Source organism: Solea solea, chromosome 18, assembly GCF_958295425.1.
Source record: "Solea solea chromosome 18, fSolSol10.1, whole genome shotgun sequence".
Taxonomy (NCBI): Eukaryota; Metazoa; Chordata; class Actinopteri; order Pleuronectiformes; family Soleidae; genus Solea; species Solea solea.
In genome coordinates, this window is record NC_081151.1 from 6,982,710 (window position 1) to 7,000,115 (window position 17,406).

The 17,406-nt window shown below is 42.6% G+C and overlaps 1 protein-coding gene and 1 long non-coding RNA gene across 2 annotated transcripts in view; one reads left to right on the forward strand and one right to left on the reverse strand.

The window, feature by feature from the left end:
- The window catches only part of grin3ba (glutamate receptor, ionotropic, N-methyl-D-aspartate 3Ba), a 73,676-nt gene that overhangs the window by 8,904 nt on the left and 47,366 nt on the right, over positions 1-17,406 (reverse strand). Inside the window, exons 5-8 of the mRNA XM_058615783.1 lie at positions 16,377-16,613; positions 13,573-13,719; positions 13,135-13,280; positions 8,647-8,762 (exon numbers count right to left, since the gene is read on the reverse strand). Coding sequence (XP_058471766.1) covers positions 8,647-8,762; positions 13,135-13,280; positions 13,573-13,719; positions 16,377-16,613 — 646 coding nt within the window. The remainder of the gene's footprint in view (positions 1-8,646; positions 8,763-13,134; positions 13,281-13,572; positions 13,720-16,376; positions 16,614-17,406) is intronic.
- Positions 61-16,503, forward strand: LOC131445018 (uncharacterized). Its single transcript, XR_009233789.1, has 3 exons — positions 61-237; positions 14,319-14,404; positions 16,368-16,503. It is a non-coding gene; the product is annotated as an uncharacterized LOC131445018 (long non-coding RNA).

Below are 17,406 nucleotides of genomic sequence, written 5' to 3' on the forward strand. Positions count from 1 at the left end.
GACAAACAATATTTAAAATTAACCTAAACTTTTTGAAACTTTTGGAGTCTGTGGAGCTTCTATACGTCACACTGTGTGACGTATAGCTCGCCTGTCGCTAGCTCACCTGTTGACCGCCTAGCTGACAGTTGAGAGATGAAACGGCTGATAACTGAAACGCGGCGTCCGGAGTGTACAACAGAAACAAGGAGACAGGAGACCAGAAACCCGGAGACCAGAGCCTCGGCGTCGGATACGGTAAACAACGAGCCGCTGGTGTGTTTTAAGTCCACTTGGAGCCGAAATCTGCGGCTAACAGCTAGGCGGCTAACCGCTGGTGCCACTAAAAACAACTAGCGACGACAAACAGGAATTACGTCACCAACTCAACTTTTATTTTGTAGTAACGAGTAACGAAGATGGTAAAGGGAAATGTTAGTTGTCAGAGATATAAATAACGAAGTAAAGTGCAAAAATGTAAAAATTCTACTTAAGTATAGTAACAAAGTATTTGTACAACACTGTTCATACAGTTATACAATATGTAGCACATTTTCTATCCTTCATGTCCATTTACATGCAGCTGGCACAGCCACCAGGTGTCTACTGTGCACCAGCAGTGCTGGGAATCAAACTCTGACCTTCTAGGTGGAAGACAACCTCCTCTGGCTGAAAAGGCAAATGCGTCAATAAAAACCCCTCAAATTGTAGATCATGGGAAGATGTTGATAACGACGGCGATAAATGTCAGACAATTGGAGATTGATTTGAATAATGGTTTTAAACTTCTTTATGGGCAGACGACGACAAAAACAGAGAAGTATTTCACAAACTGGAAGCTTTTGTTGACTGAGGTCAAAGTTCGGAACATCATGAACGTCACCGTGTATATCGTCGGTTTCCACATCATATAAAAGCCATGAAACGTTTTGCTGGATAATCATTTCCATACCTCCTGCCCACCATCTGTCACATCAGTCCATTTTTAGGCTAATATCAGGCTGCCAGCTTAAAGGTTGGCGTGGCATCAAGTCTGACTCTCCTCTCCTCTCCAGAGTCCCTTCAGGGGACAGTGTGCAAATATGCTCATATTTTACCTGCCCGTGCTGCTTCCATAGGACGTTACATTTCATTTAGCTGCAGTCCCGTGGCTGTGGTCAGCCTTTCATCCTTCTCTGTCGTAAATCACGTATGTAAAACTGTACTGTGTGTGTGTGAGGCGTCGCTTCGACACCTCTCCCCCCTCCCACCTGGATCTTTCAGGTTCTGCTGTGAAGAACTTGTAATTCAATATTTAAATGAGGAGATGTCAAGAAATGATGCCTTGTTAAATGTCATGAAGCCAAGAGCATGTTTTATTTATTTTTTTACCTGATCATACTCATTCCCCTGTCGCCCTGATAAATGCGACTCGCTCCTTGTTTCTCCCCTTTGTGTGTGTGTGTGTGGTAATTTTCATTGTGTTGAATGCCAGTTCTGTCACTGTTTGTGAACAGGTTCCCATGGTGATTGCCTCAGGAAGTTTAAGAGGGACATGACATTTGATACGAGTTCAGCCATTAAGCTGTAATATACATAGTCTACCCTTTTATTCCACTTTTTTCCCCCCACACACTGGCAGGTTTATGACACATGTCTCGAAGGAGATGAGAAATCGGAGTTACCGTCCTTTTCTCTACATTCTCTTCTGTCACCACACTTCTAGAATTCATTAAAACGACTCACACGGCATCAAAAATAATTGGACCTTCTACCTGACTCCTCTACCCTGACCTCACCTCCCGAGCCGTCACTTACGAAACACTTATCATAGTCAGATCATACACTCCATGCTCACTTCACACTCATCCCCTCCGGTTACAGATATAAGACCTAGATCTGTAGTGAGGGGTGAATAAAGGGCAGTTTCACTACATCTGCATGCGCGACGTGATAACACGCTGACATTGCGGCCCCTTCGTGGCTCTTGTTCTCGCGTTAATGGTGCAAAGGTGTAGCTTTCTTCAATAAAGAGGCTGCTATGTTTTGTTTTTACAGCCCCTAATATGCGAAACAGATCATCTCGGCATTAGCAAACTTTATGTATTTATGCGCTAACAAGGGTGGTTTGGAGGAATAATTTATATTTATATTTAATTTTAAGTGTGGAGACTTTAACATTTCATGTTTTTTGCCCCTCATTTAAATATCAGAGGGGAAATAAACCTTTCGGCGGCTCTCCATGCAGCCGCCGCTATTGGTCAATGCCGCAGCAACACGCAAAACAGACAACGCGCTCATAAAACGTAAAAGGTAAAAACTCGCCGGCGTCACATGCATGTGAACACTTTAATTATCGAGGCTCGGATGCAAATCATTATCGCTACGCATTAAATATTCATCTGCGCCTGAGCTATTGTTTATACAGACTATAGTTACCGCAATAAAGTTATATAACTGTTATATTTTTAATTTAGAAACAGATTTAAGTACTTTTCCCCCCTCCCCCCCCACCGCCACTGTTTATTGTTTTAATTTCAGTCGTGGCACATTCATCTGTCATGGCGGAAGACGAAGGGAGAACCGCGGCTCTGCTCTGCTCTGCTCTGCTCTGCTCTGCTCTGACCAGACTTTGAAACTGCATCTGTTTTACATTCACATTCACATTATTTCCGCAGGTAGACACTGAACGAAATATGTCCCTGAGCTCCGAGTCAAAAGTCTCTCCTGGAGATTTATTGCTCATACAGGACCACCTGGGGTTGTTTGTTTCATTTCATCTGCACCGCAATCAAATACACAGTCATGCCAACAGCCTTTTTGTCTCTCTCTCTCTCTGTGTGTGTGTGTGAGTGTGTGAGTGTGTGCTACAGACCAGGCAGCTTTGTGGGTGTGTATTGGCTGTCAGGGTGGTTGAGCCAGATGGGGGTTATGGATATAAACAGAATAGCAAAGATTCACGTTAACTGTCACTGTCTGCTTCCAACATGACAAACACTGTCTGAATTTCCCTCCCTTTGCTGTTCCGTTTGCATTTTCTTCCCCCGTTCCTTTCTCTCTCTCTCTCTCTCTCATCCTCATGTCATCCTTCCTCTTCCTTCGTGACCGAGGTCATTTCTTACCACTGGCCGCCGGTCTCGTCCTCAGGTTAGTCTGCTGCTTATCTCCTGCCATCCCTTCACTTTTGTTCAATTTCTGCTTCACTTCATTCCTCTCTTTTGTCTCTTGGCTGCTCTCCCGAATCCATCGCCGTGCCTCGGTACGTCTCTCACGTCTTCTTTCTTGTTGTTGTTGTTGGTTTTTTTTCTCCAGCAGACAGGCAGCAAGCATTTCATTCTGTCATCAGACATCTCTGTCCACGTTTCTTTGGAGCACTCAGTCAAAGAGGGAAACAAGTGGGCAGCCACTTGTCATTTGTTAGATTCTCCCCAGACGTCCACATCTTCCATCAGCCACATCAACTCCCAAAAGCTGTCACTCAAATCCCCCCACACACACACACACACCTACTTACGCAGACGACACACCAGTGCACCGCAACTTTTAGGTTCACCTAAAAAAAAAGTACTGCCTTATTTTAAGAACACAAAATAAAAATGTATCCGGGTTGATTTGATCTTTTATTACTAGTATTATATACTCTACTCTATATGGGATTATTCTGTAATAGAGTTGTTCCGATTCCGATACTGCCGAAAATGTGGGCATCGGTATCGGCAAGTACTGGAGTCCATGCCCCGATCCGATACCACGTAATTTATTAGAGCTCCGTTAGCTCTGACACGGTTCTTCTTCGCCGCTCTTGAAACAGTTGCACGGTGCCGTTTTAGAGGTGTGAAGAAGAACTGATCCCCCGACACCTGTAGACAAGGAGCTAACGTTAGCTCATCATGTCGGCGGTTTGGCAGTATTTACCAGTTAGCTCCGTTAGCGTTGTTAGCTGCGCTAGCTCCGTTAGCGCGCCTACAGTCAAACTGGAGCGGCCCGTTTATTAAACGAAAAGAGCAGCGCGACAACTAACCAGTGCACCTGTGACCTGCATATGTTTTGAAAGTTTAGCGTTACTTCAGAGACTCATTTTAACAATCTGGAGTCATGTAAAAATTATGTCACTCACGGTCAATCGTCATGGAAACATGAAGCTCTGCCAGTGCTCCGTTGTTTGGACCAGAGTCAAAACAAACGTACAAGCTGAAAAACTAAATAATATATCACTGGTAAAAATAAATGGTGTCAATTTGGTGTATTCGTTCATGTTTTACAGAGGGTTTAACCTGAGCCAAACCTTACCACCAATGATAATCATATCACAGTCATGCAGGCGTAGTATGATATATTTTTTTTTATAACACACTGGTATCGGTACTCTGTATTGGCCGATACCCACAGCACAAGTATCGGAATTGGTATCGGGAGGGAAAAAATGGTATCGGAACATCTCTATGCTGTAAATGTAAAACATACATCTCCGCGTTTATGCCCCACTTAGTGGTTAACTGTGGCAAATTTTACGATTCAATTCATTTAGAATTAGTAGAAACCATTCAATCACAAGAGCTGGAGGACGAGAGTCGACTCAATATCGAGATTTCACGTTAAGAACCTTTAAATTTTCCTTTCTAATCAAATATCCATTACGTTTACACCAGTGTCAAACAAGTTCACGCACAAAAGCTGATCATCAGCTCCGCGTCTGGAAGGCTAGCAGTGTCGAGCGATGTTTCTCTCATGAACCTGCACACAGGAAGTGATTTGTTTTGTGTCAGGGACAGACCATGGCAACAGCAACATTGCACTAGTAAAGAGAGACAGACGCAAAACACACAGGAGCGCCCACAGAAAGTTCCAGAAGTGAAATGTGTCGCTTCCTCACGTCGTGTCTGAGCAAGGACACAAGATAAGGAACTTTTGTCATGTTTGAGCTGTTGAATAACAGCCTTAGTGGCTGAAATATAGTTTGCAATTCATTCAAAACAGTAATAAGTAAGTAATTTGTTTTCCTGCCAGAGAGCTCGGTTGTTTTTACAGGAGTTTAAGCACAGGTGTAAGCAATCAAAGCTCGTTTAGCTCCTGCTCACAGTTAAGCAGACACGTCGTTAGAATATCACTGACACCTGTTCTTGTCCTGACGAAGGAAAAAGGCTCTACTTTGGTAAGCGATATTATGAACTGTGTATGTAAATGTTGGACAAAACAATTCTCTAGTTATTTCCTGACCGACTCCTTATGAACGCGTTGAACTACAAAATGTGTCCACGTCATATTTATCGCAGGAAAACGATGACGACAAACAAACAAAATGATTGTTGCCGCCGTCTGCCAATGAACTACTTGTTTGAGTGCGACATAATGACTTTTTAAACCTTTGTCAGTGCATTTGTCAAGAGTATTTTTTAAATACTAGATTGATTGACTGTCCATCATTGTGAGACGTGGGCTGCTCCACCAGCTCACCCCAGCAACAAAAATCAAAAACCTTCTGCCAGCCTGGCCTCATTTTGATCTTTAGCCACGGGTTAGACTCGCTCTGTCCCACTTCACTTGGCTTGTCCACCTTACGCACACAGGAGACACATGTGTAACCTTCCACTCTCTCACCCTCTCCCTGTCTCTCTCACCCACAAACGCCAGCAGTGAGCGCGGCTGCACGTTGGTCTGCAATGTTATTATTAATGGCGTGTGTCTGGGCTGTCGTAAACATCTCCCAACAGCACTCAGTGGAGGCAGAGGCACAATGACACCGCCGCATCTCTCCCCCACTTAAGTAGCCTGAAGATTTCCGCAGAGCGCGTCGCCTGCAGTGACTCCACAGTCCCCTCTCCTCCGGCTCTCTGTATCTCCTGACCACAATCCGCTCTATAAATCCTTCCTCCGTCCTTCCTCACTAGGACCAAATAACACTTCTTCACACTTCCTCTTTTTCCTCCGACCTTTCTCCCCCTCTCCTCTCTCTCTCTCTGTGTATCTTTCTCTCCTCCTCACTCCCTCCCTCCGTCTGCTTGGGGTGAAGGTTTGTCTTGATTAGGGGACTCTGTTGGCTGCCTCTTTTATCACTCCCTGGGCAGAAAGGCGCAAACTGGCAGTGGGCAAATGAAAGCCCTCTATCTCCTTCTTGTGCTCAACTCCCACCTCGCTAACCCCCTACTCTGGCCCCGTCTCTACCTGTGTTATTCTCCTGCTTCCTTTATTCATCTCTTATTCTGTGTGTACTTTATTTTTTTTACACCCTATCCCGTGTTTTGCTCTTACATTTCCTGTCTGGGCCATTTCCTGTTCGTTCATTCTTTACCCTATGTCGGCTTATTGAGTTATTCTCTCTTATCCTATTCGTCATCGTGCAGGCTGTGGAGCTGTGGATTGTTTACACTGTGTTTCAAATAGTCATCAAACGACCCAATCTACAGTCCAATTATACCTGTTTTCCCACATGCACAGTCATGCGCGAAGCCATCTCTGGCTCACTGTGACTGTTATATTCAAAAGGCCATTGAACATGAGTTGTACTTAAATTAAAATAGAGTGACTGATGCTGCACTTATAAGTTAGTGCCTGGTGCCATGTGGTTCCATTACCTACTGTTTATTACTGTATGTCTCTCTCAGTAACACAGAGAGAAGAGAAAATTGAAACAAACACACAAGGTCGTGGACATTTAGGTTAGAGGTTAACTGCGACATGCAACCCTTTTTTTTTTTTTTCCCAGCAGAGATTTCACTTTCAGTGTCACCTTCAGAGGGTGAGGTGCACGCGCGCACATGACATGTGACTGGGAACACTGTAAAAGTCATAACAACCCGCTGGAACCCTTTATTTACCTCGACGAAAAGGGCGCAGCAGCCTTTTATTAGCGCTGCGAATAATTTGTGCTGACAGACTGTCAGTAGGTTTTATTTCTAACAGGGACAGAATTTACGGCTGTTCAACTATAAAATAAATCAGACTGCTCAAAATCTGTAAGGAGCAAAAAGCATGCACATATTATTATTATTATTATTGTTAAGGATCTGCGTGATAACGTGATAATAACGCTCGTGTGAGGCGTAATTAGCGTATTAGCCTTCAAACGCAATAGTATAGAAATGGAATAACGGTACACAGAAGAATGAAATAAGACCGTATGGATTCACTGACATATTGACTCGCAGACAGAGGCCATACTGTTGTTGATGCAAGTTGCAATTATGTTTGCCTGCTAAGTTAAAGATTTTGTGTTGGAGCGTGCCGGATATTGAGCCTGTTGTCAGTAGATGCAGGGCAGCAGGTCCCTCGCAGCGCATGTATCTTTGCAAATGTTTTCTTTTCTATCTTCAAAAGACAAGGCTTTATTATTTATAGATTATTATTTTGTCCGCCGCAGCAGAAAAATATTGCACCAGCCTTGCAGGTGAAACTGGATTAACGAAAACCCTTTTAAAGTTGATTAGGACTCGGTGTAAGTGGATTTGAAAACACTTGGCAGCCTAAAAAAAAAAAAACAAACAACAAAACATTAAGGCTACTAAAAAGCTCTAATGCGCTCTCCATTCAGGGCGATGTATTGTAACGAAGGATGAGCCACAAATAGATTTCAGAAAACAATAGTCCTTAGGCTCCTATGCTAGCAAAACCCTTGAATTCATGTGCATAATAACCGCACGGGCATGATTAGCTGTATTTGAGTGACAGTGGATTTGTCTATACTGTATGCTTCATGACAGCAGTGTAGTCAGTCAAAGCTGTGAGTTGAAGTCCAAAGTGTTCTGACTGGGCATTGCTGTAAATTATGGATGACTCCTTTTTACCCCGCAGCTTTATGTTCATGCAGTGAATCCCCCCCGCGTTATTCTGTCAGTCAGTCTTGGACCAAAACTAAATTTTTTTTGATCTCCTTTCTGCTGTGTGTGCCACTTGAGGGTGTTTGACTGGGATGGACGGAAGACGAGGGCCTGTGGATTTGTACAGTTATCAAGTCTGTGCAGGTATTAGGAGGCTTCCTTTTTTTTGTTTGTGTGAGCGCATGCAGACGTCTAAATATGTTGTTAGAGCTGCTAGTGTGTGAACTCGATCACAGTGAGGATGTCTTAATAATAATAATGATAATAATAATAATACATGTATTTGTGTAGTGCTTTCTATCTACATACAGTGCTCGTAAAGTAACACACATACTAAAATATTACAGACGCACTAAAACGGCGTCAGAGAGTACAAAGCAAAGCGTTTACGACTGACGCAGCACAGTGAACAAGCGCGTCTTCAGCTTTGATTTAAACACCCACCGTCCTAAGATCACAGAGACCGCGTGGACACATAAACCTGTATTATGTCCGATGGAAGTGTGGGCGCAAGACCGCTTTCAAAGTAGCAATAAAGTAGTTTTGATACGGTCACATCTCAAGCGGAGGCTCGTCTCTTTTTAGTCCTCGTCTCAGACACTATACATTATTTGTCTAGGGCACTGTCAAGCAAACCTGACTGAGGGAGCATTTGTGTGTATATAGCAGCAGGGCAGAGGCAGAGGCAGGTGGACAGCTTCATCCCATCACACGACTGAACAACCAATGGAATTCCCCACTTGTGATTTCAGTCGTATGAAACACAGCTATACTGAGAACCCCAGAGTGGAGAGGCTTATTCGGCATTCCATGGAACGACTATATAAGTGAATGCAGTGTCTTCACATGTGTGCGTGTGTGTCGCTGTGGGCACCTTCAATGGCAAACGGCTTCCCCACAGTGAGCAGCTTGCACTCTGCGTCAATGGAGACCTCAAAGTCCAGCAGTGCTTTGTCCATGATGAATGCATCCAGGGTAGGAGGATCTGTCCTTCAACACCAACACACACACACACACACACACACGTCACGACAGGAAGAGAGAGACATTAATTACAGACAATTAGCAATTCAAGACCTGTAAATCAGATTTGTTTTTTTGTTGTTGTTGTTGTTTTTTTTACCCCAAATTCTCCCAGACACTCCTGCAGGAACGCTGTATTTTGGGCTGTCATCCCACTTTGTCATTTATATAGGGGGACGGACTGTATTCCAGACTGTGTAAACACATACATCATTAACTAAACCAGCAGCCTCTGTGGCTGCCTGATAAGGCATTATACACCGCCGAAGACTCTCGCATTGCATTCATATCGATCCAATTGACCCTAAGCGACCTGTAATTATAGACCGCTCCTCTGCGAGGAGCCACCGCCGCCGCTGATCACATTTGGCAGAGGATAAAGTGCAATACACTGGATTACAATAACACACACCTACACACTACAGACAGGCGAAGATGCAGACAGAAGCGTCATTGATATAATGCATTCCCTCGTTACCTTAACCTTAACCATCAGAACTAAATGCCTAACACAACCCTAACCTAAACAACCCTAAAACTAGGTATTAACCCTGAAAAAGACCTGACAAAATGTCCCCACAAAGATAGGTTTCTAGTTTTTTTTGCACACACACACACACTGTCGTCGGGGAAGGGGGAGAGCACAAACCAGACTCATCAAATTAATGCGAGACTTCTTCGTATGCAGGTCGTTTTGCGGCTAATCAAAAGGTTGACTTTACAAAGTCTTTGCTCTGCTGCAGGAAAGTGTGTTTTTCTCTGTGGACCTATCAAATATGAGGCGCAGGGAGAGGACAGAGAGTTCTTCTGGGATGTACGCGGGTTGGAAGTTTTCTGATGCCTGGCCTTGGATAAGAGCCTGTGTGTGTGTGTGTGTAAAACAGTGTCTGTTTAGACGTGAAGGTGTGTGGGTATGAGTGTAAGTTAAGGTATGTGGTTGAGCATGCATATTTCCTCTGAGCCTATACATTTTGTGTGCAGCTGCATGTGTAGCCTCCAGAGTTCTCTCTCCAGGAGGAAGATTTTTTATTTTTTTTCCCCCCTCTAAGATATGAGAGCAGTATTGAGGTCGATAGTTCTGCCAACATAGTATTTTATTGCCTGAGTCTGGTTCCCTACACTGCTGTGACTTCACTTCTGCCTTTGCCATGCTTGCAAACAAACTCCACCTTCATCTTTTCTGTTCCCATCCTCTTTCTCTGAACAAGCGCTTTGCATCTCCCCCACTTGAATTACTAAGTCAGCACATGCACTATCGCCGCATCTCTGCTGCTGCTCTGTTAAGTAGGCACCATGTCTACGGAGAGCACAGCAGCAGCACCGAGCACGTTTTCCAGGATCTGAATCTGTTCTCTTCATTCATACATCATGTCCACACTCTTATACAAAGTATAAAACTACTTTTAATTTTCCAGGGCAGTGTTGTACAGAGAGCCCCTTAAGTCCCAGAGAGTGTTGTCTTTTTAAATGTAGTGCACACAACATATAGGTCTTATGCACACAAGATATAATCTGATAAAAATGATGATTAAAGGAATACTCCCATTAAAAACGAATTTTCCTCCTGATTAGACACAGATGTTTCAGCATCAGGGAGGTCCTCAATATAGGTCACCTCTGCAGGCTAACAGCACACATTACAGCAACATAGTTAATGTATTCATCTGTATGTTATTGTTAACAACAACAACAACAAACTGATCTTCTCTCTAAAGATTACATAATTGCAAACTCACTTAAGAAATGAAAGGTTATAAGGTTAAAAAATGCAACTTTTCCCCATGGTCGACAAACTACAGGCGCAATAATGACTTTATTATGCAGATGTCTTCAACGTGTTTGTGTGAAGAAAATGATGTTTTTAACAAGTGCGACAGTACATATTATGTGTATATTGCCAGTGGTTTTGTGTCTGTATCTGTACATTTTGAGCTTGCGTCTATCAAAGCACTACTCATGCTGCTGTAACATGAAAAGAGACTTTAATATTTAGTGTTTCGTGCAGTGGACGTGGACACATGGGACCTCAAACCACCTCCAAATGTGATCTTAGCGATCAGGTCTGAGGAGACATTCAGTGTGCTCAGTGGGAATGAGTCTATACAATATAAGTTATTGTGCTAAATGATCATTTTAAAAGTAAAACTAAACACACCTTGAACAAATTCAACAATAAAACGTAAAAATCAACACATGAATCTACTATAATGATAATCCAGTATTCCATAGTACTTTTACTTTCAAATATACTTAAATGACATGTTCATCGCAGTTTTAGTACGACCTTATGTTTACAAAAACTACGGACTGACCTTTCAGATCATGTCTAACATCATGCATTCTTTGTGTCTGTGTGTGTTGAGATAAAGTGACAAACATAATGCAGCAGAAGTTATTACAATGAGATTTAATTGAAAGGTTTTCTTGGTTATTAGAAAATACCCCCCCCCCCCCCCCCCCCCCGTACCATGTGACGCCACATTAAACAGGAGTGACCTGGTGCTTATGTGTTTTCAGCCTGGATTCGAGAAACATTAATAAGCCAGATGGAACACGCTGACACCACGGCACCTCATCCAAAAGTGTGATTACTTGTCTGATGTGTGACAAAAATGAAAAGCATTCATAATAACGAGTGTAATTATCCAGACAACAAACACACAGATGAGACTGAAAACCTGACACTGGTAATGCAAAGGAAGACTGTTTAAATTGTTGCTGTCATCTACAATTACTGGCACAAAAGACCATCTTAGAACTGCTTCTACTTAGTCAGTAGAGAAAGTCGAGGTTTGCCGTGTGTGAGGTTAGGACATATCTGCACTGCTCAGACAATCAGAGAATAAAGATGATGATTTATTGTCATCAAGGTCCGGAAAACTAGGTTATATGATAGTGGATTTTCTATAAAAAAAAGAAAAATGATATGCATTAAACTACACATAAAATGGTCAAATCCCAGTCCCACCTAAACTGACTTTACATGAGGGAGCAGTATTTATATGTTAACCATGCTTATGACTTATGCAATGGCCTCGTTTTGGACTACCTTTAAAAACCAGGTTAAAGACCTCTGCATTATTCTTTGGCAACTTACAATTATCTTAAAGTACTTTTATGTTCCTTTTGAAAAGCGTTCCCATCACTCAGATGTGCTTTTAATGCGCCGTGATGTATCTCCATTACGTTTTTATGCATTATGTTAAGCACTTCCAATTGCTTTCGTGCTCTCAACTGCTCTCTATTCATGTTTGACGTCTGATGCAACCATTACATTCTAACGCTCAACTCTTCTTACATACACACACACACACACACACACACATATGCTTTCACCTCACTTAAGCATGTGCCAGAATGAGTCTGGATGAAGTAAAAACTAATGCAAATGCAGTGATAAGTATGTGCATCTCACAAAGTGATTTTTATCTCTGTGAGCTACGTAAAAAAACAAACAGCCATAATGGGTTAGACAACATGACTCAAGGTGTAGAAAGAAAACAGTCAAAGAAAGGAAACGGCTGAACAGAACATGCTCCTATCATTTGAGACAGCAATGGAAACGGGAACAAAGAAACTGTCTAAGCAGAAAAATCAGAGCAGCCAAAATGTTAATTGATACAAACATCAAGTGACAAATGTTGGCAGATTTTGGTATTGAGTTGGTACACAGGCACTAAATTAACGAGTGGCTTTTAGAAGTGACATCCAAGTTCAACTTTCGGCTTCCTGGCTAGTGAATCAGGAAGTGTTGTGAAAAGCCTCTAATGGCTGTAAATATGCCATGTTTGCTCTTGTTGGAAGAAAGACTTTTTTTTACGGCCATTCAACATGAAAAACAAGTCTAAATTTAAGTACGACTGGATTGCAATTGAATCCCAAGTGTATGTGAGGTCTTTTCACAGAGGCGCACTAATGGCGTGTTTCCACTAGCGCTACTCGCCTTGACTCGGCACGGCTATTTTTATTTCCATTAGCGATAGTGATACTATGCCGCGCACTGATTGGTCAGAGTGCTGTCACAGGAAGAGGCATGAGCAAGCCGAACGATGCCGAACTGTAGATCAGTTAAAAAAGACTTCACATTCCTAAAAACGTGGGTTGATCTCCAACAATTACCAGGGAAATGTCTAAAATCTCTATATTTAACAGAGGAGTCTGGTGTATTGAACATGAAAAACCCTGCCGCTGTATTTCAGTCCAATGACTGCGTCAGACGGAGTCTGTGCTACACCGAAAGTGATGACTCCGCCCACGTTGTGTCGTGAAAACACACCGAGGCGAGGCGAGCTGTGACCATAGGTGAAAAAAGGGGGCTTATGTGTGTGCATGCACTTACTTTAACATATGTACCCCATCTGGGGTGGTGGGCTGGTTGAAGCGCCGCATGTAGTCGTGCATCTCCGGGAAACTCTTCTTCATGTAATCTTCAGCGCTGCTCTCCCTCACCGTGCCAAAACGAAAGCCCAGGGAAGGGTGGTGTAGCTGCGGATGAGATACATGACAGATGATTAAAAAGAGAGAGAGAGAGAGGGAGAAAGAGATGGGTTAGACATCATGATAATACTTGTATTAAATTCAATGTAGCCCTGAATTCCCAACAGGGTTTTAAGGATATGGAAAGTGATAATCCTTCACAAATAAGTCCGCTCTTTACTCATTAGCTCGTCCTTGTATGAGATTAGTCTGTGTGAACATGTGGCTGTGTCTCTGTTTGTGCATCTCGGGGGCCGACGCGCATGCAGATTCAAGTTCACGTCCTTGTGTGCAGTCCGACCTTCTCGTCGTGGATCCCTGAGACCTGCTCAAAGGTCTTCTCCCCAACCATGACAGCAGCGAGGTTGGCGGTGTAACTGGACAGCACCAGCAGGCAGAAGATGGCCCAGAGGTTCATCAGGAAGCGGCCGGTCCAACATTTCGGAGTCTGCGGAGTAAAAAAAAAAAAAAAAGGAGAATAAATTTGTACGGAGTGAACCCGGAAATAAGCAAATAACCTGAACATGATGCCAAGACATAAACAAAACTGTATTATGACAAACGTGGACAAAATCCAGGGCTCTCAACCTCCCTCTCCTCCTTACATTGTCTGATCTCAACTGCAGAACACGGGTTAAGTGAAAATAATCAAATGAGACAGGAGGAAATCTGACGGAGAGACTGTGAGCCAAATCAGAAAACTCTTCCCATGAAATTGCTCGCCTCGAGGCAGGAATCCACCTGAAGACTGGAGTTCATTAATACTGTATATACAACCAATTAAAATCTACTTAACAGTTGAAGAAAGATGAATTTGCAGTCTTTGGAAAGGCTTGTGATTAACGACACATTAATTATACAAAGATGTTTGTTTCCCATCATTGAGAGGGTTGTGTTGAACTCTTAGGATAATTTGTTGTTAAACTGAAAGAGGGAAAATGGAGGATGGCAGACACATTAAAAACACTAATTCCCTACATGTAGTCTTTCTAAATAAACGTTAGCACACAGTATATATCATTTTTTTTTTCCCTTTATTTTTTGCAGAGTGCTCCTTTGGGATGATGAAAGAAGATGATGAAGATAACGATCTGTGTCCTTCGTCGTCCAGTGTAGGCCTGTGTTTTTAGAAGGTAAGCAAATTTTCAATTTGTGCTTACAAGCTTTTTAAAAAAAATAAAATAAATACTGCAAACACATGAAGCTGACTTTGTTCTCGGTTCCCCAGATACTGTTGATTCTCAGATCAATATTTCAGCTTGAAAAGCCAGGTCTGTATAACTAGCTGGCTACTTTTTTTTTTTTGTCTTAAGCTGACAGATTTGAAGTAAGATCTATTTTACACGATGTAAGTACACACTCGGTTGCTTCGGCTAAAGCTGTGTTAAATATAGGAATAGAAAAATGTACTGAACACAAAAGAACTGCACTTTAGCAGCCTTTTAGGAAATTACGGCTCCGTAAAATGAAGCACTGCTCAAAAATGTATGCGCGAAAGCATCATTTCATTCATGAGGTCATACCTATTTATATATTGTCAGTTATGTATATTTGTTGGGCTCCACTGTGGGGAAATAATACCACAAATGTTTGTTAAAAGATGAAATACTCGTGTACATGCAGTAACCTGCGGTTTGGACAGGGCAGGCCATAAAAACTATAATATTTCTGCTTAAAAACAGGTGAGTTGTGGGCAGACGGGAAAGTAAATAAGTCACTAAAACAAAATATTAATCAGCGAGTGCTTACATAATTCGGCGTAGTGAAATTCCAGCGGTTTCAGGTAACATTAGAGCCAATTTAGCAACATCAGACGTTAGCTAGACATTAGCTATAGCTATAGCAGCGGCGTGCTACACTTCCTGTCATCTGACTGATCTGATGCAGCATATAGGGTTCAGAAAGGTGCTCAAGGACACTGTAACGGGTCGTGGAGCTGCTAATGAACACAAAATGTTAAATGACACTTCCCGACTGTGAGGATCAAACCTGTGACCTTGCAATTATGGCAAAGTCCGTCTAATTACTTGGCCTCTGTTCCACTAAAGTAATTTGCTCAGCTCAGGGACAAAGCGTGATTATGTGCTTAAAGAAGTATTGTTAGGAGAGACACACTCATTGAGCAGGACAGGTAAAGGCTGGAATAATTTAAGCAAATGACTTTTTAGATATTTTTCTGAATGTGCTGCAGGAAATAACCTAAGGTATCATAATGATGGATTTCTGGCACAGCGTGTTTCTGCCAAGAAGAGAAAGAAAGGAAAGCAGGGAAACGCATTTGTTTCCCCCACCAATGCCGTTATTAGAAATGTGCAAACTGTGAAAGTGTCGAGATCAGTCAAACCTGATGTGTTTTCTGGAGAACGCTGTTATTGCATCGCCACATTTACATCAAAATAATATGATATCCTTTTTTTTTTCTTTTTCTTTTCGCCGCTGCTGTTTTGAAAGTTAAGCGAGCGATTTTCATTTTTGTTTCACATTTGCATAAATATAAGGCTTTGACGTTCGTTTGTCATGAGCCGTCGCACTCCTGTCTCACGCTGACCTTTGCCCTCTCCCTTGGCCTCCCTCCGTCACATTGCCCTGTCTGCCCACCTCCGTGTTACCTCCATTCTGCAGCTTTTCTTCTCTGTGCTTACCCACTTACCCTTTCAACCTTACCTCACCTTCTTTCTGTCAGACTCCCCATTACCTTCTTTTTGAAGCCCATTTCTCGATTTGCACTCTCACCATCCCACCCTCTTTCCCGTGCCTTCTTGTTTTCAACTTCGCGCCTGACTACTTATGGGAGCTGACCTCAACTCACTTCCATTTTTCCCCCCCTTCATCCATCCCCATCATCCTCGTCCTAACTCCTTCAATCTCTGTCGGCCCACTTACCCTTTCCCCTCTCATACGGGGAGTATGTGCATTATCCTTCCCACACCTCTCTACTTCATCAATGCCTACCTTCTTTACCTCACTCCATCATCTTCCTCCAAGCCATTTTCCCGTCTGCCCTCTCTGTTTTATATAGTCTTTCCAATACTGCACATCCTCTCGCTGCAATTTCTAATCCTCCCCCCCGTCCTAAATAATGTCAATTTATCGCAGCGGCTTTACCTTGGTGGCAACGGTGCGTCCAAAGAGTATGGCATAGCAGAGGTTGAGGGCAGAGGAGTAGGAGAACACGCGGAGCCGGTTCCTGCCGTGCGGTGTCATGCCAAAGGGGCTGTTCCACTCGTACAGCGTGAGGAAGAGCGCGGTGAGGTGCAGCGTGACAAAGATGCCCACCCACATGGACCAGTGGAGAGGCCACATGAAGGCGCCGATGGGAGCCGCAGTATCCCGGCTACGAACCTGATGAGTGAGAGAGGTTCTGGAGGTCAATGCACTACAACACGACAACACCTGAGAAAACACAACAGTGCAACTGGTGCATTATACATCACATTATGTTGTTATTATTAGTGCTGTCAACATTAACGCGTTTATTTTGACGTTTCGTTTAAATCGTTTAAATGAATAAGGACCGACTTTTAGGTGTAAAGTTTAATTTTAAAAAAGTTACCCGACGGCTTTTTGTGCCAAATGTGTACGTCACAGGAGAGAAACTGTGTTTAAAGTTTAAAGAAATGAATTTAAATACATTCATTCCATGATTTCATATAAATACATTTTCGCGATTAATCACAATTAATTACATAAAATTGTGTGAGTAATTCGTAAAAATTTTTTTTTAATAATTTGACAGCCCTAATTATTATCCATTCATAGTCTCCTGATGCACTGATGAAGTCTGCTAATGACAATTCAAAAGAGACCTTCTCTCCAATGAAGGTTTGGTTTGGCTTGTCCTTACCGATATTTCATAGTGAATGGTACAATGTTGTTTGTGTAGTTGTAAATCTTTGTGAAATGTTTCGGTGAACGGTTGAAGCATTTACTGACAAAGTGAAGTGTTTACTGAAATGCCGCAGTGTGTTGATCTTCAGGGCCACCATAATACGCCCTGGAAATGAAGCATTTCATTTCCAAGGGTACAATGCCACTCACTGATGAAACATGCCCACACGGATTAGGTATAACTATACCATCGAATAACCTCTTTTAAGAGAGTAAAACGTTAAAAGGTTAAATGAAATGACCATAA